General features: G+C 35.8%; 1 protein-coding gene across 1 annotated transcript in view; it reads right to left on the reverse strand.

The window, feature by feature from the left end:
- FNDC3B (fibronectin type III domain containing 3B) overlaps nucleotides 1-21300 on the reverse strand; it is a 372580-nt gene that overhangs the window by 166702 nt on the left and 184578 nt on the right. The window contains exon 4 of the mRNA XM_049774635.1: nucleotides 7582-7658. Within this exon, the coding sequence (XP_049630592.1) occupies nucleotides 7582-7658 (77 nt within the window). The remainder of the gene's footprint in view (nucleotides 1-7581; nucleotides 7659-21300) is intronic.

Consider the following 21300-nt stretch of genomic DNA (forward strand, 5'->3'; position numbering starts at 1 on the left):
AAAAAGTCAACCCCAGATTATAACTATAAAAAGAAGCAAGTGAGGCTAATGATTATAACTCAGCACCTAACAGGCCCATTATCTTTCTCAGGGGTGCTGATTTCTGGCCAAGACTTGAAACAATCACCTTTGGAAAATAACCAAGCAGCCCCAAATTTAAATGCAGTTTCAATAGATTCCTTGTCTCTCATAGATTTCAACAGATGTCATCCTATTAACCAATCTCCAAAACAATGGAATGTAATTAAATCTACACTTCAGTTGTAACAACAAAATCATTTATTTTGACACCATTTATAGTTTTTCATATTATCAATTTTCTGGAAAAAGAAAAGTGGTTTCTCAAGTGATAGAGCATCAACTTGGAAGTTTCTCATTTTCTTTCAAAAATATATAAAGGCATACACACACTTATGTACATATATATATATACATATATATCTTTGGATTGCATGAAATTTTTCCTATAGTATTTAAAAAATATTTCATAAATTACTATGGAAGCATGGAAAAAAAACTCAAGGCATCTGCTTAAGCAATTTTTATATACAACTCAGAAAGTTAACAAAGAGGTCTTTAAAAATTGAAGTCATGACTGAGAGACACTAAGGAAAAAATGTGCTTCATATAGAGTGCTCTCTTTATGTAGTTTAGAAAAGTAAATCTTGCCAACTTTCATTGCAATTGTTCTAATAGTCTTCATTATAACTGAACACACACACATTCTCTTTTTATAACAATTTTCTTAATTCTTACTTCTAGAATATCATGTAGACATTTGCATATGTGATACATGATTTTGTAGAAGTTACTAAGAACTGTGGTAGACTTCAGAGACAGGCTTCACAGTGTATTGACCATTCATATTCTTCCAAATGTGTTAGCATCCCTGCTTTTCTATAGTTTCAACTCAAACGTCACTCACAAATGATGTGATGACTATTAAAAGACTAAATTCCCTCTAAATTACCAAAGTCCAGAATTAAAAATGATGCCAGTGCTTGCTGTCAAGTTGAACGGCTCAGATTACTTCATTCACAAAAACCCTGCAGCCTCTCACCAAAAGAGTAAAGCACAAATTTATTCACACATAAAACACATCAAAATCAAAGGTGTGATGACAAGACCCGCACTGCTCTCCATCCCAAAGTCTACACTATCTTTAGTCATACATTCAGTCCCCAATCTCACAACACAGGTTGTGCTTTGACAGCAGCTCCAAGCAGACCACAGAGGTCTCTCCAACTCCAGCTGTTTATTATTTTCCCATAAGATGATTTGCTCATTACTGTCATTTGTATTTTGTCACATTTATTTGATCAATGCTATTAATGAATCTTGAAAGCATTTTCAACTACTTGATAATGAAATGAATGTGGCTATAATCAGGAATCATTCCACTAACTAGAGAATAGAGTATAACGTAACAGCTTTAGTCAATCATTTGCCTGCCTCTTCGATTTTCTTAGAACAGGAGGCCATATCATGTGAGGAACAGGTTGGTGTTTTAGTATCAGAGCTATAAGATTAAGTCCAGCATGCAACCATACCTTCTTTGCCACAATGCAAATATACTCATCAAAATACAAACTTCTGTTCCCTTTGAGATCACACCCCAGTTGAAAATAGGTTCACAACTGGACTGCAATTGTTTCTATTCAGGTCCTCAGCTTTCTTATATACAGAATTATAGTGATGAAAACTAGAGGTGTAAATAAAGCATTGTGTATGGTGCCTATAGGGCACAATAGGTAGCACAATCAGCTCTGTGACACAAGATAATCATTAGCCATTTTCCACAGCTGCCCAGGAAGTTGCTGATTAGTACTGATAGGTCACTGTCTTCCGTTCCCCTGCCCTTTCTTCTAATAGCTTTATTGAAATATTGTGCTTTTCAAAAAAAAATCTATCCTCTTAGTGTTTGATATTGTGCTTTTTAGTGTTTAGAATACATTAAACTCCACTATTCTGGAACACTTCCATAACCCCAAAATAAAACCATACCATTAACAGTCAAGCCCAAATATTCTATCAGTCCCTTACAACAACAGATCTGTTTTTCTTCTTTATGGGTTTGTCTATATGAGCTATTTACAATAGCCGGAATTTGAAAACTTCTCTAATGCCAACAACAAATGAATGGGTAAGGAAACTGCGGTACATACACACAATGGAATACTAAGCAGCCTTTCCTCTACATGGAAATCATTCTACTGAGTGAAACAAGTCAGAGGGAGAGAGATAAACACAAAATAGGCTCACTCATCTTTGGGATTAAAGAAAAATAAAAGACAGCATGGTAATAATACCTAGAGACAATAGATATGAGGTCTGGAAGGACCAGCCCATGGTATAAAACTTACTACAAAGAGTGGTGAGTGCAGTTAGAGAAATAACTACACTGACAACTATCACGACAATGGTAGTGAGTAAGAGAAACAGAATGTCTGTCTTGATAATAACAGGCAGGGGGTAGGGGAAGATTGAGATGGGGGACAATGGTGTTGGGAAGGTTGCACTGGAGAAGGGGGTTGTTCGTTTTATGACTGAAACCCAACTACAAACATGTTTGTAATCATGGTGCTTAAATATAGTATTAATCAAAAATAAATAATATAAATAAATGTTAAAAATATATATTCATAATATATGGAGTTTTATGTTTGGTTTTACATTTAGCATAGTATTTTTAAGGTTCGTCCGTGTTTGAGCATGTACCAATGTTCATTCCTCTTGTAGTTAAATGATAATTCCTGGTATATTACACCACATCATGTTTATAAGTTGCTGGCCATCAGAAGGTTTTGGTGTGGATATATCTAGAAGTGGAACTGCTCAGCCATCTGATAGCACTCTATCATTGAAGGAAATTTTCAAAATGCAATACTGTTTCACATTACCAGGTGCCATAAGCAAGGGTCTTGATTTTCTATGTAATTGTCAATAACTATTTTTATAATTTTGATTCTAGCCATCCTGTGTGAAATATATGGTACTGAAATTTCAATCTGTATTTCCCAGTGGTTAATTATAACTAGCCTTTTTTCTAAGTTAATTACCCATATATCTTCTTTGGGTATGTATCTATTCTAATCCTTTGTCTCCTTTATATTTTTAAGTGTCACATAGGCAAAATTCTTTAAAACTAAGTGATACTTTTAGGTAATTTCATGTTGTGATTTCTGAAATTACCTCCATTAGTTTCACCAATGTTTGAGTCCTAATATTCAAAATACCTTTTGGACAAGAATTAGTGTTTAATACAGGTCTCATATTTGTTGGTGCTATGTGATTTTTTTATATGACTTTTTTTTTTAATCTCAAGAATAAAACTCAGGTCCTCATATATTTGAGGCTTATGGTCTTTTCCACCATCACAGGAATCATATTTTCTTGATCTTCACTGAAGTATTTGGTCTGGGTAGAGCAACACCCAGCAATGTTCAAGGGTCATTCCTGGCTCTGTATTTAAGAGAATGAGATGCAGTGCTGGGAATTTAAACAGGGTAGAATTCATGCAAGGTGGCAAGCACCTGACCTCCTGTACTAGAAGCCTTCAAGTCCCTAATCTCCATCATACTAATGCCATATTGTCTACCGTTAAATTGGGTTATTGATTATTTTTGAGTTGTAAGATTTCTTGATGCAATCTAGATATTAGTTCCAATCTTAAATTATTTGTGTTTTTTTCTTAGATTATTTTTTCCAACATTTTAATGATATACCATGAAACAGAAAACATTTTTAATTTAGTTAAATTTGGGTACTATTTTGTTGCTCGTACTTTGGTCCCACATCTAAGGATGTACTGCTTAATGCTTGGTTATGAAATTGTGCTTTTTGTTTGGTTTTTGTCTGGGGGCCATACTTGAAGGACCATGTGGTGCAAAGGATCAAGCCCAGACCTCATGCATGTAAATCATTAGCACTATCCTTTTGAGGTATCTCCCAGTCCTCTTAAGAGTTTTATTGGATTTAATTCTCATATGTGGAGTGAAGTAATATTTGGATATCTAATAATCCTAAAGTTATTTGTTGAAGAAACTAGTTTTCATAAAATAAATTGTATTAGCATTTCTCTATTAAATTTGTATTCATAGAATAACATTTATTGTTCTGATTACTCTGGTGGTGTGATTTTTCCAGCTACTGAGTTTTATATTATGCTACACAAACTTGTATGTCTCTGAATCTCTCCCTCTCTATTTTCAGCCTGGCCACTCATTTACATTTTGAAATGTTTATCAAATACCTGCAATGTGTTTCAGATTCTAAGACATAATATCAATGAGGCAATTCTCAATTTTTGTGGACAAGTATAAAACAAATTATAGTTCAAGACAAACATGGGGACCAGTTATTGATACTGAAAAAAAGATCAACCATTTCTTTGTTGACGTTCTCAAAGGGCATTTGAATAAGAATGATTGAACTGTCAGCTAAAATAGGGCTCTAAGAGATAGAAGAGAGAAATAATGAGGATAAAAGTATATCATTGATGGGGATGAAGCAATAGTATAGTGGGCAGAGCTTTTGCCTTTCACAGGGTTGACTCAGGTTCAATCCCTGGCATTCTCAATGGTTCCCAAGCCTAAACAGAGTCAAGAATAAGACCTGAGAACAGCCCAGAGTGACTCACAACAAACAAACTGAAAGGTGTACCACTGAATAAAGGTGATATATATAACCAAGAAATAGTTGTTCAGAGTCAAATGACAGGTAATAATGACCTTCAAAATGAGAGCAAGTATTAAGGAACTCTTACACTGGGTTACAAAACTTTAATTTTATTTCTATGCAGTGTTCACTTATTACAGTCAAGTGTATAGGGCAAAAACAGACTGTGGGTATAAACAGCAAAATTTACTTGAATGGGGCCAGACATTGGGCATTTCTTACAGATGTTCAGCTGGAAAGAGAACATTTAAAAAGAATATTTTGTAATCTTGTGATTCTCTTTCCACAACTGCTCCTTAGATCTCCTGGTGATGACAAGTCTTCTAGGACATTTTATGCTTGGCTCCACACTCCTCACTTCTTTGAAGTGTGTATCCTTAAAGATGTTGTTCACACACCCTATTGATTTCTCAATTTTCCTCAGATTAATAGATGGCTTCACACTAAAGCTTCTCTGCCAAATATCATTAAAGATAGTGCTCCCACCAAAGGTCCAGGAACTCTGGCCTATTTTTTGATAAGGGAGCCCAATCTAAACAAGATTGAAAACATGCCTTACCGATCAAAAATCAAACTATTTCCTTTTTTTTTAAACTCATTTTCTGAGATTGCTAGGCCATTGCTTCCATTGGAGAAAGTAAGCTTTAAAAGCTCTAAGTCAGGGCCGGAGAGATAGCATGGAGGTAGGGTGTTTGCCTTGCATGCAGAAGGATGGTGGTATGAATCCCAGCATCCCATATGGTCCCCTAGACTGGCAGGAACCATTTCTGAACGTAGAGCCAAGAGTTACTCCTGAGTGCTAACGGGTGTGACCCAAAAACCAAAAAAAAAAAAAAAAAAAAAAAAAAAAAAAAAAAGCTCTAAAAGTCTTATAAATTTTGAGTTGATAGCCCTGCTTTTGTTACACTTTCTAAGTGGTTTTTGTATAGAAGCTGCCAGGAATGAGAAATAAATAAACCATAGTCTAAAATCTCTCTCTTTTTAGAACTTTCAATAAATAGTGTGCGGTCTATACAATCACAGCAATACCTAGTGAGGGAAAGGCACAATGCAATGCCTTGTCATCATAAAATTCAACTTCCAACTTATACTCTTTAAACACCCCTGCAACAAAAAGCCTTCTGTAGTTACAATGGTGAGAACTGCACATTGTTCCAGTTGTCAATACTTCCTCAAAAGGAATGACCAAAGGACAGAGTAGTATTCTATATTCCTTGCTCCTTTCTGTTTAAATGGTTTGGTGATGCAAACATGATCCATCATCCTAAGTCTTAGCTGCAAGAGCATGCACTTCATTCTCTGCTCCACCAGTGACTCTTAGTTACAAAGATTTATGCAAAATAAGACATCTATTTGCAATAAAGTGAAGACAAGCCAACATGATGGCTACTCATTAAAAAAATTAAAAATAAAGAATGTCCAATAAGTTCACATGAAAGTAGGGATGGGACAGATGATATTAAAAATAATGGCTGCCTTATGGTTTCTGCTGCCTTATGCCTTTACTGGGTAAGTTTCACATTTTACCCATTTTACCCAAGAGAAGGAAAAATTGTCTTTGATTTCTGCCTGTACTTCATCAATTTTCCTTTGTAACTGCCATTTTTTTCACCCTTTCAAAATAATTAAAAACAAATTTATGGACTTCTGGGGTGGGGCAGGAGGCTGGGCCACACCCAGTAGTACTCAGGGCTAAGCTTTGACTCTGTACTCAGGGGGTTACTCCTAGTGGTGCCCTGGGGACCACATGTGGAGCTAGAAATTAGATGTGGCACATATAAGACAAGTGCTTTACCCACTGTAATTATGCTCTAGCCTTTGACAATTATTTGTAAACTACCTGAAGGGAATAGAAAAAGGGGAAACTGTGTAAGGATAGAAATACTCCTGCATATTCTGATTGTTTCACCAAGTAAAAAATGTCCTTATAGCCAGAGAAAAAAGAACAAAAGAGGCAAACACAAAGACAAATGTTTAATTTGAGATTTAGAAGAGAAATTATACAAAAAATATAAAAGACATTATTTAAAGAGAAATAGAAAGATGAAGCCGAGTCTGGGATGAAGCTGAAGTATATACAAACATCTACAATGTCAGCATCATGAGCATATGAAACACTAGCCACAGAAAGGAGAACTTTATCCTTTAATGTATATTATATTTTAGTGAAACAAGGTAGGTTTTTATAAATGAAAATTACTTTAAATATGCAAGAATATTATTTAAATTTAAATGTTATTTAAAATATGCAAGAGGAATAAAAAAGGGAAATAAGTTTGAGAGAGAAATAGACATGTAGGGATTAACATGCTCAAAGTTGAAAACATGGGCTTGAAGAGAAAATACCTTTAATTATTTTTTAACTTTCCCAACATACCTCTGAAATTGCTGATATTTTTATAATGCTATTGCTGCTTTACTAAGGAAAAAAATGTACATTTAAGAGAAATTTATGTAAAAGCAGAGAAGACTTCACATAATCTCAGAAATTCACTGATAGGATGTGTGACATTATAAAAAATGAGACTCCCATAACAGAACATAGGTGAGATTTATGTTAACAATGCTTTCTTTAACATTTTCCCTAATTAACTCTACAATTATTTTCCAGAAAACTGTGGTAGATAGGGAAAGGAATCTAAAAGGTAATAGACTTTCTGAAGGAATCACAATCAAATGGTAAAACTGCAACCTACCTTGGCTTAGGGCAGCCTCATGGCAGCCCTGCTGTCTCTGGGATGCTAGCAAGAATTCGGGAGCCCTGTATCATACCTGCATGATACCTGAATGACAGCAACACTCACACAGTCTAACTAAATAAATCCTTACATTTTTGAAGATTCCACATATATATTCTTGGAACAATGAGTCTATAATGAATATGTCAACTATCCACAGGCTTACCTGTGAGATATAACCTGGAGGCACATGAATGGGAGGAATGGATCCGTTGGGCGACATCATGGGAACTTCAGCAGGTCCTAAAAGAGTAAGAGTAAGAAATATGTTGAAGAAACCTGGAATATTTAAATAATCACTGCATTTAAAATAAAACTGAAAAAATTCGCTTTCCCCTCAACTAACATTGAGACTTAAAGCTAAATTTAAAATCAGGGATAGAGGCCTGAGTGATAGATAGCACAGTAGTAGGGTGTTTGCTTGCATGTGGCTGATCCTGGACCAACCAGGTTCAATCTCCGGCATCTCATATGGTCCTCTGAGTCTGCCAGGAGCGATTTCTGAGGAAAGATCCAGGAGTAACTCCTGAGAGCTGCCAGGTGTGGCCCCAAAACAAAAACAAATAAAATCAGGGATAAAAGAGAATTCTCTAGGGGCAGAAGGTAAGGCCTTGCCTTGCATGCAGAAGAACAGTGGTTCAAATCCTGGCATCCCATATGGTCCCCCCAGCCTGCCAGGAGCGATTTCTGAGCCTAGAGCCAGGAGTAACTTACACCTGTGTGCTGCCAGGTGTGACCCAAAAACCAAAAAATAAAAAAAATTAAAAAAGAGAGAGAATTCTCTAGCTGAATAAAGGGTGGGGGGGATCTAAACCAGGTTATGAGCCTCTTCACAAATATTATAGGATCCCTAATGCTTCAAGTTACAAAAACCAAGACTGCTTATTTAAAAATTATACAAGAAAATAGGATATAAGGGTGGAGTTCTATTGTATGCCAAAAAGAAATGGATTTATAAATAAATAACAAAACAAAATATTGAAATAAGCCTTAAAATCTACTATAGACTTTAGATTTGTAATTCTCAATTAGGGGACTACTTTTAATAAATTACTGTAACATGCCTCAGTTTGAAATAGAAGAAACCTTCAAGACATACCTAATTTAGTTGGTATGCCTTTTTTATTTATAAGGGGGTAGATATAATTTTGAAACAAGAAACTAGTATCAAAAATATTTTTTGAAACTAGAACTATTTTGAAACTAGAACTCTCATAAAATTTACTTGGATTATTTCAAAGTAAAGTTTTCAATTAACGAGGTTAGTTTCAAAATATTAAGTTCAATAAATGTTAATCACACTTCTAAAAAACAATAGCAAGAAAAGCAATGTTTGAGTTAATATTTAATAACAAAGAAACTGACTCATAAAATCAAAATTAAGAGGCATTTTTCCAAAATTCTATGACTAAGTGACTTTTCTAGAAATGCAAAGCCCATCCTTGCGGCCGGGGTAATAGCACAGTGGTTAGGTGTTTGCCTTGCACGGGATCAACACAGGATGGACCCTGGTTCGATTCCTGGCATCCCATATAGTCCTCTAAGCCTTCCAGGAGGAATTTTTGAGCACAGAGCCAGGAGTAACCCCATGCCCCTGAGTACCACTGGGTGTAACCCCCCCAAAACAAACAAACAAAATCCATCCTTGTCAAGAATTTTCAGTTTTGTGGCTTCCTTTCTGGTTCAGTAGTACCTTGTAAAAGTACCCATGTAAAAGAAGACAGGTCCATGGGGACCAGAGAGATAGCATGGAGGTAAAGTGTTTGCCTTGCATGCAGAAGGATGGTGGTTCGAATCCCGGCATTCCATATGGTCCCCCAAGCCTGCCAGAAGTGATTTCTGAGCATAGAGCCAGGAGTAACCCCTGAGCTGCTGAGTGTAATCCAAAAAATAAACAAACAAACAAAAAAAACCAAAAAGACAGGTCCAGTCTCCTAGGGCTACACTTAAGCAGAAGCATAATGCACCTTTCACCTCACAGTGCAATCCAGTATTCCAACTGCTGCAGTGGAAAAGACTAGTGGGTGCAGAAAGTTGAGGCAAAAAGAGGCTGGGGTGTATATTAACAGGGCTGCACACATTACAAGCAGGATAGAAAAGATGTTGGTATTCATGTGGCATGCCTTAGACCAGAATTTGCCACAACTTTATGAACAATGCATTCAAACACTAAACTTTCTCAACAGCTCCAAGACTTTTACAAAAGCACAGTGGTCTCTTATGTACACAGATATTGGCAACTACTTAAAGCAAATGACAACAGTGGCATAAAAACAGATAACTGCATGACTTCATTCTACTTTTATGTACACAAACCAATATACCCACCAAGTGCTGCTGGCATATCTCAAATCTAGCTTTTGCAAAAGCTTCAGCAGTTTTACCACAGCCAGCAAAAGAGTTAGGTTCTCATTATTTTTACTTTAGTTGACACATGTCAAAAATTAATTCATGGACTGGAGCAACAGCACAGTGGTAGGGCGATTAATTGCCTTGCATGCGGCTGCCCAGGATGAACCTGGGTTTGATCCCTGGCATCCCACATGGTCCCCCGAGCCAGGAGTGATTTTTGAGTGCATAGCCAGGAGTAACCCCTGTTGTCATCGGGTGTCTCCAAAAACAAACAAAATAATTAATTCATAGCCAAAAGATATGCAAGGAGGTCTAGATTTTGGCACCATCTAATCTCCCAAGCACCATGAGAAATAATCCCTGAGTACCACCAGATTCAGCTCAAAAATGTATGAGGTGGGGAAAAATAAAAATGAGAAAAAACATCCTAAGAACCTGTGATTATATATACACATTTCCAGAAGAAAAAATGAAATTCTGCAGTTCATTGCTACATAGCTAAACTAGTAGAAGGTATCATGCTGAATGAAGTGAGTCAGAGGTAGAAGAATAAATACCAAATATGTTCTCATATGAAGAACATGGTAAGGACTAAAAAATGATCAACCAATGTTAATAGGTGCTGAGAGTTGGTTTATAGAACTGAACCTGCAAAGTGAGTGGGGAAGGACCTAGAGACAGTGATGGATGATCCATAAGATTCTGGAAGTGAGTGTGATATTAGAACACTGTATGCCTGAAACATTACTGTTTGCAAGTCATGGTGCCTAAATTGAAATGCAAGCAAAAAAAATAAACATAGACAACTATTTTCATTTAGCCTAAAATTCAAGGGTCTATACCCAGGTATTAAAAGCATGAACTTGACCTTCATGTCTGACTCACTAATTCACTAATTGTATGACCATGGACATTTAACTCTCGGAATCCTCTGAAGCACAAAAACGTGCTTAGATGGGTTTGTGAACCTACAATCACAAGGGGAAACAACATGAAGTAGCTCAAAGGTCAAGCCTCAAATTTAGCATTTGAGGGACCCTGTGATCCCTAGCATCAGTGGAACTACTGAACCATCCGATCTAAAGACTAAGTATCTATCACTATACTCAACAAAACATTAGTAATCTTTAAAAATTTTATTTCTGGCTTCTTGCTTGCATATACAGTAGAATACTAAAATATAAAATCAGTAAACCAGAAAAAAACATTTCAGTGAAAATTGTATGAACAAAAATGCTACTACCACCTCAAAGTATTGCCTTTTAATCATTAAAATGTGTAGCAGGCAAACAGACTATTAACCTTTAGGCATGACCCTAAAACTGTTAAAGCCATTTGTATAAAATGTTTTAAAGAATGTATGACAAGTGATTTGCAGCCAGAAAGTGTTTGCTTCCCAGCCTTCATTTCCAAGTAGCCAAATGACTTTAACATGCTTTGTTTCCCATTTCTCTTGTCACTCTCATCAAATCCTTTAAAAGGGCATCATGAAATATAGAGTAGGAACTTCTGCAACCCAACTGTGCCTCGGAATCCCAATGCTCCTCTACTTTCTGAACTTAAACCATTGCACCCACAGGAATTTAGTAGTTTAAAAAATAGCGAATAATATCCCGTTCACAATGGTGGAAGAAAAAAATTACTCTAAACAATTTATCTCCCAAATTAGTGAGCATAATGTTTTTGTTCAACTATGGCTGAAAACCGCTCTATATTATTAAAATTCTTGCCCAATTGAAACACAAACTTCTCTTGCTAAACTTCCTTATAATATTAAAATCCTTGCCCAATTAATTGAACACAAACTTCGCTTGCTAAACTTATTTTCTTTTTTAAAAAGTTTTAAAAAGTTTTAATCCTCCTACTCAAATCAGAGGCAGGGTGAGGGTAAACAGGGCAGAGAAGGGCAAGAAGTCATAGTTCTCAAAGTAGCTTCTCATTCTACTGAGAACTTGAAACTTCTAAAAATGCTATCTTTTAATCTGGATTCCTGTCCCATTTAATTATTCTTGCTACAGAGGCTCATCAGCACATATATGTACATATGGGTTAAATCATTTTAAACAAAAGTAAATAAACATACACTTCCAAATGGTGTAATTTTTGTTTTTGAGAAACTAATTTATGCAGCTCAACTAGAGACCATATGAACTCTTCCCCAAACATCTGAAAAATGTCACATGCGTAGCTTTTAGAACTGAAAATAAAATATTTGCTGAGTCAAGTATTATCACTTTAAACAAAAGGAAGAAGAGAGAATGTGAAGAGAACCTTGGGACAGTTGATCAATGTTAGCTTTTCAGCAACTTTCAGACTGTGACTTAGTCAATAATTCCTCCCATCCCTTCTACCTCCAGTGAGCTAGAACTATGATTGGATTAAAGTCATTAAATGATTTGACTGCACCATGCAAATAAATTACCTAACATCTTAAAGAGTCTGCTAGAATTTGTTACTGTATTGATTTCCTCATTTTCTTATGGTAAAGTAGTCAAGCTAGAATAAAAATGGTCAGAGAGCAGCTTCATTATTCCATCAAGTGTACCTCAAAGATTCTCAGACTTCTCCAGATCAAAAAGTCTTATTGAAACCCAGTATTTTTTAGGACCACACATGCTTTTTACCACCCACCCCCCAACTGTGAGGTCACTCTGCTTTACACAGAGTTTCCTTAGTAGGATTCCCCTGGAGCTCACTCATGTAGGTAACCCCTCGATCTCAGAGGCTGCAGTCAGATTATTCACCCATCTGGGAGCAGTTAACTAGATGGATTCGAGGTAAGTGTACATGTGAAGCTTGAAAATTTAAAAATGTTTAAAAATGTAAATCTAGGATATAAATCTATCATTTTAAACTAGCTTAGAAATAATTATAATTAAATGTACCCCATTATGGACTTTAAAAAGGTAGTTTTTTATAAGCTCAGTAGTGGCCAATAGGCAAACAAGTAGAAGTTAAATAGAATTGTATCATTTCATTTGTCTATAAATTATTATTTATATCCTCAATGGCTATTTTAGAGCAATAAACCACATTATTATTAGCTTATATTTGCTATGAAAAAATATATTGGGGATTGAGATTGCACCATGATAGTTGTAAAAAATATGAAAAATAAAGGACAGTCAAAATAGAGATGTGATAAAATCCAATAAATCCTATGAAAGCTATTCTTGGATCATTCTAAATAACTAAAAGTAAAATTGGTGATGACAGGCATAACATACTCATAGACAAAGTAACAACCAGGAGGAAAGCAGATCATTTTACCCTAATCTAATACTGACCCATGAATTCTGATGTGTCTTGTAACTGAATGTCTAACATGGTACCTCCACTTATTCATGGTGTCTCAAAACAAGCTCAGAGATTATGTAGATACTTAATAGTAATAATGAGTATTTTCAACATGTTCTGAGGTGATAATGATGTTGTGCCAATGAACATACTCTCAGTGAGTTTAAAGATGGTAAGCACTCAAAACTCACATCATATTCACAGGTTAAATATTGAAAGCTTTTACCCTTATATCAGGAACCTGACAGAGGTCTATTTTATATAGCATGAAAGTTCTAGCCAAAGAATAAAGCTACAAAGAAAAAGATAACACAGAACTATCAGGGGCCAGAATGATAATACAGTGGGTAGGGCAAGTGAATACGGGTAGGCCTTGCAAGCGGCAGGCCTGGGATTAATCCTTAGCACATCATATGAGCCACCCTGAGCCACCAGGCAGGAGTGTTCCCTGACTGCAGAGTCAAGACTAAGCCCTGAACAACATGTGTGTGCCCTCCCGGGGAAGAGGGTGAGAAGAGTCATCTAAATTAGAAAGAAAGCAACAACTATTCTCAGATAGCATAATCCTATATAGAGAAAAAACAAACAAACAAAAAAAAGCCTTAGAACTAATAAATAAATTTACAATATTGCAAAGTGCAATAGTAACACAAATCAGCTGACTGTGCTTTTACATACCAACAATGAACAATCTGAAAAGGAAATTAAAAAATAGCATAAACAGCATCCAAAAGAATAAAATATTCAGTTATAAATTTAACTAAAAAGGTAAAAGGCTTATAGATTTCAGTTGAAAATAAGTTGCTAAAACAAACTAAAAAAAACCTAAATAAAAGAAACTAAAGAAGACTTTAAAACTTAGAACAGGAGTTGGAGCAGTGGTGCAAGCTGTAGGGCATTTGCCTTCCAAGCGCTAACCTAGGACCTACCTCGGTTCAATCCCCCAGTGTCCCATATGGTCCCCCAAGCCAGGAGCGATTTCTGAGCTCATAGCCAGGAGTAGCCCCTGAGCGTCAATGGGTGTGGCCCATAAAGCAAAATAAATAAATAAAATAAAATAAAATAAAGCTTGGAACAGAAGAATTAGTTGTGATAAGGTAGTAATATTATAAGATATGATAAAATGGTATAATATAATATCTTATAATATTATAAAAATTGTAAGATAAGATAGTTACCTTTTGAGTAATATTACACCAAAGTAATTAAGTCACTATCATGTCTGTCAAAATTCCAACAGCATTTTTGAAAAAGAAAAAGCCAATTATCAAATTCATATTAATTGCAAATAGTTTCAAACAGACAAAAGGATAAACTATGACTTTATTAGACTTCATATAAACAAATTATCTTAAATGTACCATAGAGAAGTAAGAGTTAAAACTACAAAACTCTTAAAATAAAACAAGATTGTTTTCATAATGTTGTATATGGCAACTGATGCTTATATATACACCTTTAGCATAAGCAGCAAAAAGAAAAAACATCAAAGTTAAAGATTTTAACTCATGAAATATCCACAATATCCCGAAAAAATGTTTAAATAAGAAAATGAGAAGACAGCCCATAGAATAGGAAAACTATATCTAATGGCATTTGTATCTTGACTATACACAATTTTCTCAATAACAAAAATATCCAACTTAAAAATGGACAGAAGTGTCAGAACGATAGCACAGTAGGTAGGACATTTGCCTTGCATGTAGCCAAGCTGAGTTTGATCCCCAGCATCCTTGAGTCACTTTGAAGCACATAGTCCCCTTAGACAAACTTAAATAGACATTTCATCAAAGAATATTTGCAAATAAAATAGCCAACAACTACAGGAGAAGTTGCCTAACACTTCTAACACTACTAATACTAACTAATACGGCTAACATTTTAGTAATTGAAATCAAACCAAATCACTATAAAAGAGATAGCAGCTTATACTGATATGTAATGGCTATTCTAAAGGAAAGGAAAAAAAATAACTGCCAGAGAAAATAAAGAAACTGGGACCTTTTACATTCCTGGTAAGAATAAAAACAGTATATCCACTACTTAAAACAATTTACTGTTTCCTTCAAAAATACAAATGTCTTGCCAGTGCTAGCCTGGGATGAACCACAGTTCGATCCCCTGGCGTTCCTTATGGTCCCTCAAGCCAGGAGTGATTTCTGAGTGCATAGCCAGGTGTGGCCCAAAAAAAAAAAAAAAAAAAAAAAACCACATAAAACTATCATATGGACCATAATTAAACACATTGGTATGTTTAGAAGAACTGAAAATGATGAAGCAAACCAACTTACGTATGTTAGCAGCAACACTATTCACAACAACTTAAATTAAAAGGGAACAATCAAAATAACCACTAGGCTATAGATGAATAAAACCCTGATGTGATCTAACACAGACAATGGAACATTATTCATTCATAATAAGTAAACTTGTAACCAGTATTCATCCTTAATAACATGAGTAAACTTAAAAAATGTTTTGCTAAATAACTCAGGCCTAAATTATCATATATTGCATGATTCAATTTAAATCAAATAACTAGAATAAATAAATCAATGAAGATCAGACTCTGATCTCTGATTGTCAAGAGCTGAGGAGTAGGAGGGATTTGGGAAGTAACTGTCTAAGTTACAAGTATTTGGGGGGTAAGGGAAAGCACATATATGAAACATAGAACATATAAGAAGGCATTTCAGGCACTGTTCTACATTTAATGAGACCTTACTTTTTAAAATTTTCAAACAAATTAATATCCTCTGTATATATAATAATTGTAGAAATGTCTGAATAAAAAGGCAATTAAAATTTAGTAGAGGAATCAGAACTTCATAAATACAAAAACTGAGGTCCAGATGCAAACTGACCAGCAAGCAGATATCTGAGCATTAGTCACAAACACACTGGCTACCTCAGACCTGAGGTTGTAAAAAAAGGTTGCTAACTATTCCTCTACTGCAGCTGTAATTAAGGGCCCAGACCTGAGCAGGCCTGCAGGTATACTGGTGGAAAACCACTGGTTCAGAGTGCTGTTCTTTCAGTTTTTAGCACTATGTCACTTCTAATTTTACTTGCCTTTGGGAGCAAGCTTTCTTGTTCCTTAAAATGCTGCTGCAAGGTCATTTTTCTCTTAAGATATAATGTTTATATAGAAGCTAAACTGAAATGGCATATTTCTCTGGCTCAGATTTACTGGCTTCTTCAACCATAATTTGTTGTAGATTTAGCTCCATAACTTGTTGCCCAAAGAAAGCATCCTGCCAGAGTGTAGCCAGGTTAGAAGAGCAGACGCTGAGCATTGCAGAGAGCAAAACAAAGCCTTGGAAAATGGAGGCCTGGGGAGTCTACCAACTGGCATGACCTTGGTAAGTTAATTAGAACCCCTGTGATTTATACTGTCCTGCAAAAAAGATTACTATGTAAGGTTTACTTTCGGATTGTTCTGATGACTGGAAGACACAATACAAAGTGCTTCACATAAAATATTGTCAAAAAATGGTAAAAAAAAAAAAAGGCAATTTTAACAATGTGCCACTAGAAGAAAAATGCTGTATGAACCAATAAACTAACAGAATGTAATGATTTAACCACAATGGCAAATGAAAAAAAAAAAAAACACATCTTTTCTCAAATAGGCAAGTTAGTTGTCTTGATCTTCATAGTTTTCTTCTAGAAATATATTTCTATCTTGTAGTAAGGAAATAATATCCACCTTTAAAAAGTGCAATGAGTTCAAATAGTAAGTTTCATTGTTTAAAAAAAATGGGAGATAGCTACTTTTCTATCCCTAATTCTAACCCTGGTTCATATTTTCTTAATTTCTAGGAAATCTTGAAAGTTGGGTATACGAAATTTCTTAAGTGTCCCGAGATAACTCTAAATCAAAGGACTAGTCATTGCTTGCCCCAAAGTTCATCCTTTATATATCTCTGACATTGCTTTTATTCCAGAAGATTTTATTCTGTCTCAACCACTGTCCTTAATAGCTGCAGGTGACCATAACAAGACACTGACAATGACTAAATAAGTAGGCAAGAATCTTAATGAAATAAATCACAACCAAGAACCAAAACTGAGTTACTGAACAGAATTCATATAGGATAGAGCTTCATCTTCTTATCGCTTAGCTATTTAATAACACAACAGCCTATTTTCAAAGTCCACTTATTACAAATATTTAAATTTTGATTTGGCTACTTGATCTCTTTATAAGAAGAGAAAGTTGAAAGATAAGAGTTTCATTCTCACAAAAGATTAAACTTTTTGAATCCCAACTTTGCTCAATTTCAGGGAAAAAAAAGTTAGGTACCAATGCAATCAATCAAGCTAATTTAAGGCTTACATACTAATAAAAGCTACACTGCTTACATTAATGTTATTGTCATCTATTTAACAAGCACTCATTGCACAAAAGATGTTGCAGACAAAACTGCTTTCATGTATAAGAACCAACCATTTTTGTACAGCCAAGACTTCCAAAGTGTAGTGATTAAAATTACCCATGAACTAGGGAGAGAGAATATATGTGAAACTGTGAGGAACAAATAATGAGTGACTGGTGAAGGAAGTCAGTGAATCTATTTACAACAGGCATGATGGCCTGAAAGGTATTAAAAAGAAACTTAACTTGAATGCAGAGCTACAGGAATGCAAACTCAGACAATCAACAATATTAGCTACTAAGAAAGGCTGGTAGGTGGGGCCGGTGAGGTGGCGCTAGAGATAAGGTGTCTGCCTTGCAAGCTCTAGCCAAGGAAGGACATGGTTCGATCCCCCGCCGTCCCATATGGTCCCCACAAGCCAGGGACAATTTCGGAGCGCGTAGCCAGGAGTAACCCCTGAGCATCAAAAGGATATGGCCTGAAAAACCAAAAAAAAAAAAAAAAAAAAAAGGCTGGTAGGTAATAATAGTCTTCAAAAATCCTAACTTTACAGTTCTTGGTTGTTGTTCTCTTCAGTTCAAACCTTTGCTGAACCCCATTTAGTTGCCAGATCTTGTACAGGAAGCCAAGGACACAATGATATTGATGAGAAGAAGCATTTCTGTTCTTAATTATGGGTTAAATGACAAGCCAAGTGAGTAATGCACAGGTGCACAGAAGCTTCCTGTCCCGCTTATGGCCTTAGCTTCTATGACGGATGAGGGACAGTGACTCTCTGCATGGAGTCAGGCATAGGGCCCAGACATCTGAAGCAGCAGAAGCATTTGGTGACCTTCTAGTCTAGCAACAGAAACAATGAGATCATTAAAGCTGAGCTCCCAGTCTCAGGCTCCTGTGCTCCAAGTTCAACTTTATCACCCTCTCCAAATTAGGAACAATATTTACCCAGCCTACCATGAAAAATATTACGTATCCTCCAGTCGGTTTAAATTTAATTAAATAAAGAGGCCCAATCTTTGTTCTAATATTTAATGCCATGTTTTAATGACTGATAATCCAAAATTTACTTCTTTATAATTTAACAAGGCTCTTATAAACTTTGAAATTCAGAGGAATGACACAAATGCAAGTGAAAGTGAGAAAGGCTTTCCACTATTTTCCAAAAAGAGAAGTCCTTGAAGTATTAGTAGCAAAATTAAAATAAAGGCACCTGTACTTCCTTTGAAAGCAGATCCGTCCCAGTATATTTGCTCTTTGGCCCATCAGGGGCAGCAGAGAACCTCAAGCACTTTCTCAATAAGAACAGAGGATCCAATTCACCTAACTGCTGGCATCCAGTTAATAACATGCTCATGACACCATTTCCAGCAAAAGTTAAGTGGGGGAAGGTGGGCACAACTCCAGTGAAAGCATTCAGATATCCTTGTGGATGGAAAGCAGGTATGTGGAGTTTCATTTAAGATGTCCTTAGAACATAAACTGGCATTTAAAATAATAACATGAAGTCTACTTAATTTTTTAGGGGGAAAGAATCAAGGAAGAATTATTTGTAAGTAGACAATGTCAGTGCATAGGCTGGCAGGGAGGTGTGGAAAAGAAAATGGGGACATTGGTGGAGGGAAATGTTTACTGGTGAAAAGTTTTGTAGAGTGCAGGACTGAAATTCAATCATGAATAATTTTGTATCTGTGAAAAATACAACAGTATTATGAACAACCTTATATCACGGTGGTTAAAGAAAATAATGAATAAAAAAACATGCTTGACATTAAGGAAGAGGAGGAGGAGGAAGAAGGAAAAAGAGGAAGGAGAAGGGAAGAAGAGGAGGAAAAAGAGGAAGGAGAAGGTAGGAGGAAGAAAAGAAAGAAGAGGACAACAGCAGGAGAGCAACCTAATGACTCCGGCAAGAATGAGGCCAAATTTACTCACTGTGACCCTGTGACCTTTCAAGGTGTTAGCTATCATTCTTCTTACTGTCTCTGCCCTCAGGAAGATATATGATTGAGAAAAGTAAAACTTTCCTCTTACCTCCACTCTGATCCATTTACCTGGTCACAAGGGAGGCCTTGACATAAATAAGAGTACAAATAGAGACTTTTATAATACTTCTGAGAACATAGGCAGTGGAAGGAGGGCTGGGGGTAGTGGTGCACAGCAGGACAATATTCATTTAGAATTTTACTTGTGCTCTACTTTAAAATTACAAGGTCATGATGCTCTAGTGCGAGCAGGTTTGAAAAACCTACTGAACTCATTAACCAGACAAATGTATATGACTATGCTCCATACAGTACCTGTTTTACATTATTCATCTGTTATAAATGAAAAATTGGGAACAAAATCACCCATCTGAAAGGAGACTTATAAGTAATAGGCATAACTTTAATAATATCAGTAATCAACATATACAGGACAATGCAATCATTTGTTGCTTGAATGGGCTAAATAAAGCAAGCCACATGGAGCCAGAGCGATAGCATAGCAGGTAGGGCGTTTGCCTTGCACACAGCCAATCTGGGTCTGATCCACGGCATCTCAGGCAGGGAGGCACAGAGTGAGGGAGGGAGGGAGGGACGGAGGGAAGGAAGGAGGGAGGGAGGGAGGGAGAAAAGAATCAAATGAAGGAAGGAATTGAATGAAGGCACAGAAAATCTCATTGAAGAACTCCTCAGCTTGCCCCCCTATGAGTCTTTACCCTAAAGAAAAGCAATCGAAAACATTCTAAAAGTACTTTACTAACAGCAGTCCAGAATAGTTTAGTACCTTGTTGGGCTTTAGAGAGAATGAATCCTGAATGAAAAGGCAAAAAAATAAATATCTGGGACCCATGATAGAAGAACTACTAATGAAACACAATAATTGCTATTTTTTTTAAGTCAAATGATACATAAAACACAAACACACTTATTTCCTAATGTCAGGTTTAAAGTTTTCTCCAAACCAAAAATTGTCAATCTTCTGAAATTAACTAATTTTATAAAAGTGTTTAATTGCTAATAAAAATATTCCTTAACTCATTCAGTGGCTGCAACCTAATGAGAGGTTTGGTTTCAAAAATTACTAGCTGAATCACAGCTCTTCTATTCTCAGTCTTATGTATGCCATAAGGGAGGCCAGGAAAGTGAGAGTTCTTAGAGAAGCCATGTTTACATGGTTTGTTGCTTTTACTCTTTTTTATTGAGATGCAAGAGAAAAATAGGGCAGGATAAGGATAACAACTAATATAACTAGGTCAGACTCTTCCACATTTGAATTCCAGTCTAAGGCCACCAGTAAACACCTCCAAGTAACTGCAGAAAGATTGAGACACCTTGGCCAGATGTTTTCTCATCTAAAGAAATGAGCTGATGTAATTACTATCTGAGGGTCAGTAGAACCACTATGGCATAGACACATTCTCCTCCATACACACTGGTTAGATAAAAGCAATTCTACTAAAGAGGCACAATTTCACTTTTCAACATCAAGTCTTTACTCACTAATGTGGGGCAAATAAATTAAAATGGAGTGTTTTTATGTAGAGAAAAAAATAAGAAAAATCAGTGCTGCTTTTCCTGAACAAAAATAGCAGAAAGCATTCAAAAGAATGAATAAAATTTTAAATTATTTCACACAAATATCATACTTCGATATTCTAACCAGGACTGGTCAGTACTAAGCTAAGTTATGGTAAGTTAGAAAGGGGAGAGGACAAAATTATCATTAGTACAAAGAAAAATACATCAAAAAATAAACTTCAGATATATTGCTCTCTGAATTCTGTACAATCAAAATAACTAAAAAACATAACAGACACACGAGATATATAAATATGAGCAATTCATAAACTTCTTCAAGGGAATACTATAGTATTGCAC

Source organism: Suncus etruscus, chromosome 6, assembly GCF_024139225.1.
Source record: "Suncus etruscus isolate mSunEtr1 chromosome 6, mSunEtr1.pri.cur, whole genome shotgun sequence".
Lineage (NCBI taxonomy): Eukaryota > Metazoa > Chordata > Mammalia > Eulipotyphla > Soricidae > Suncus > Suncus etruscus.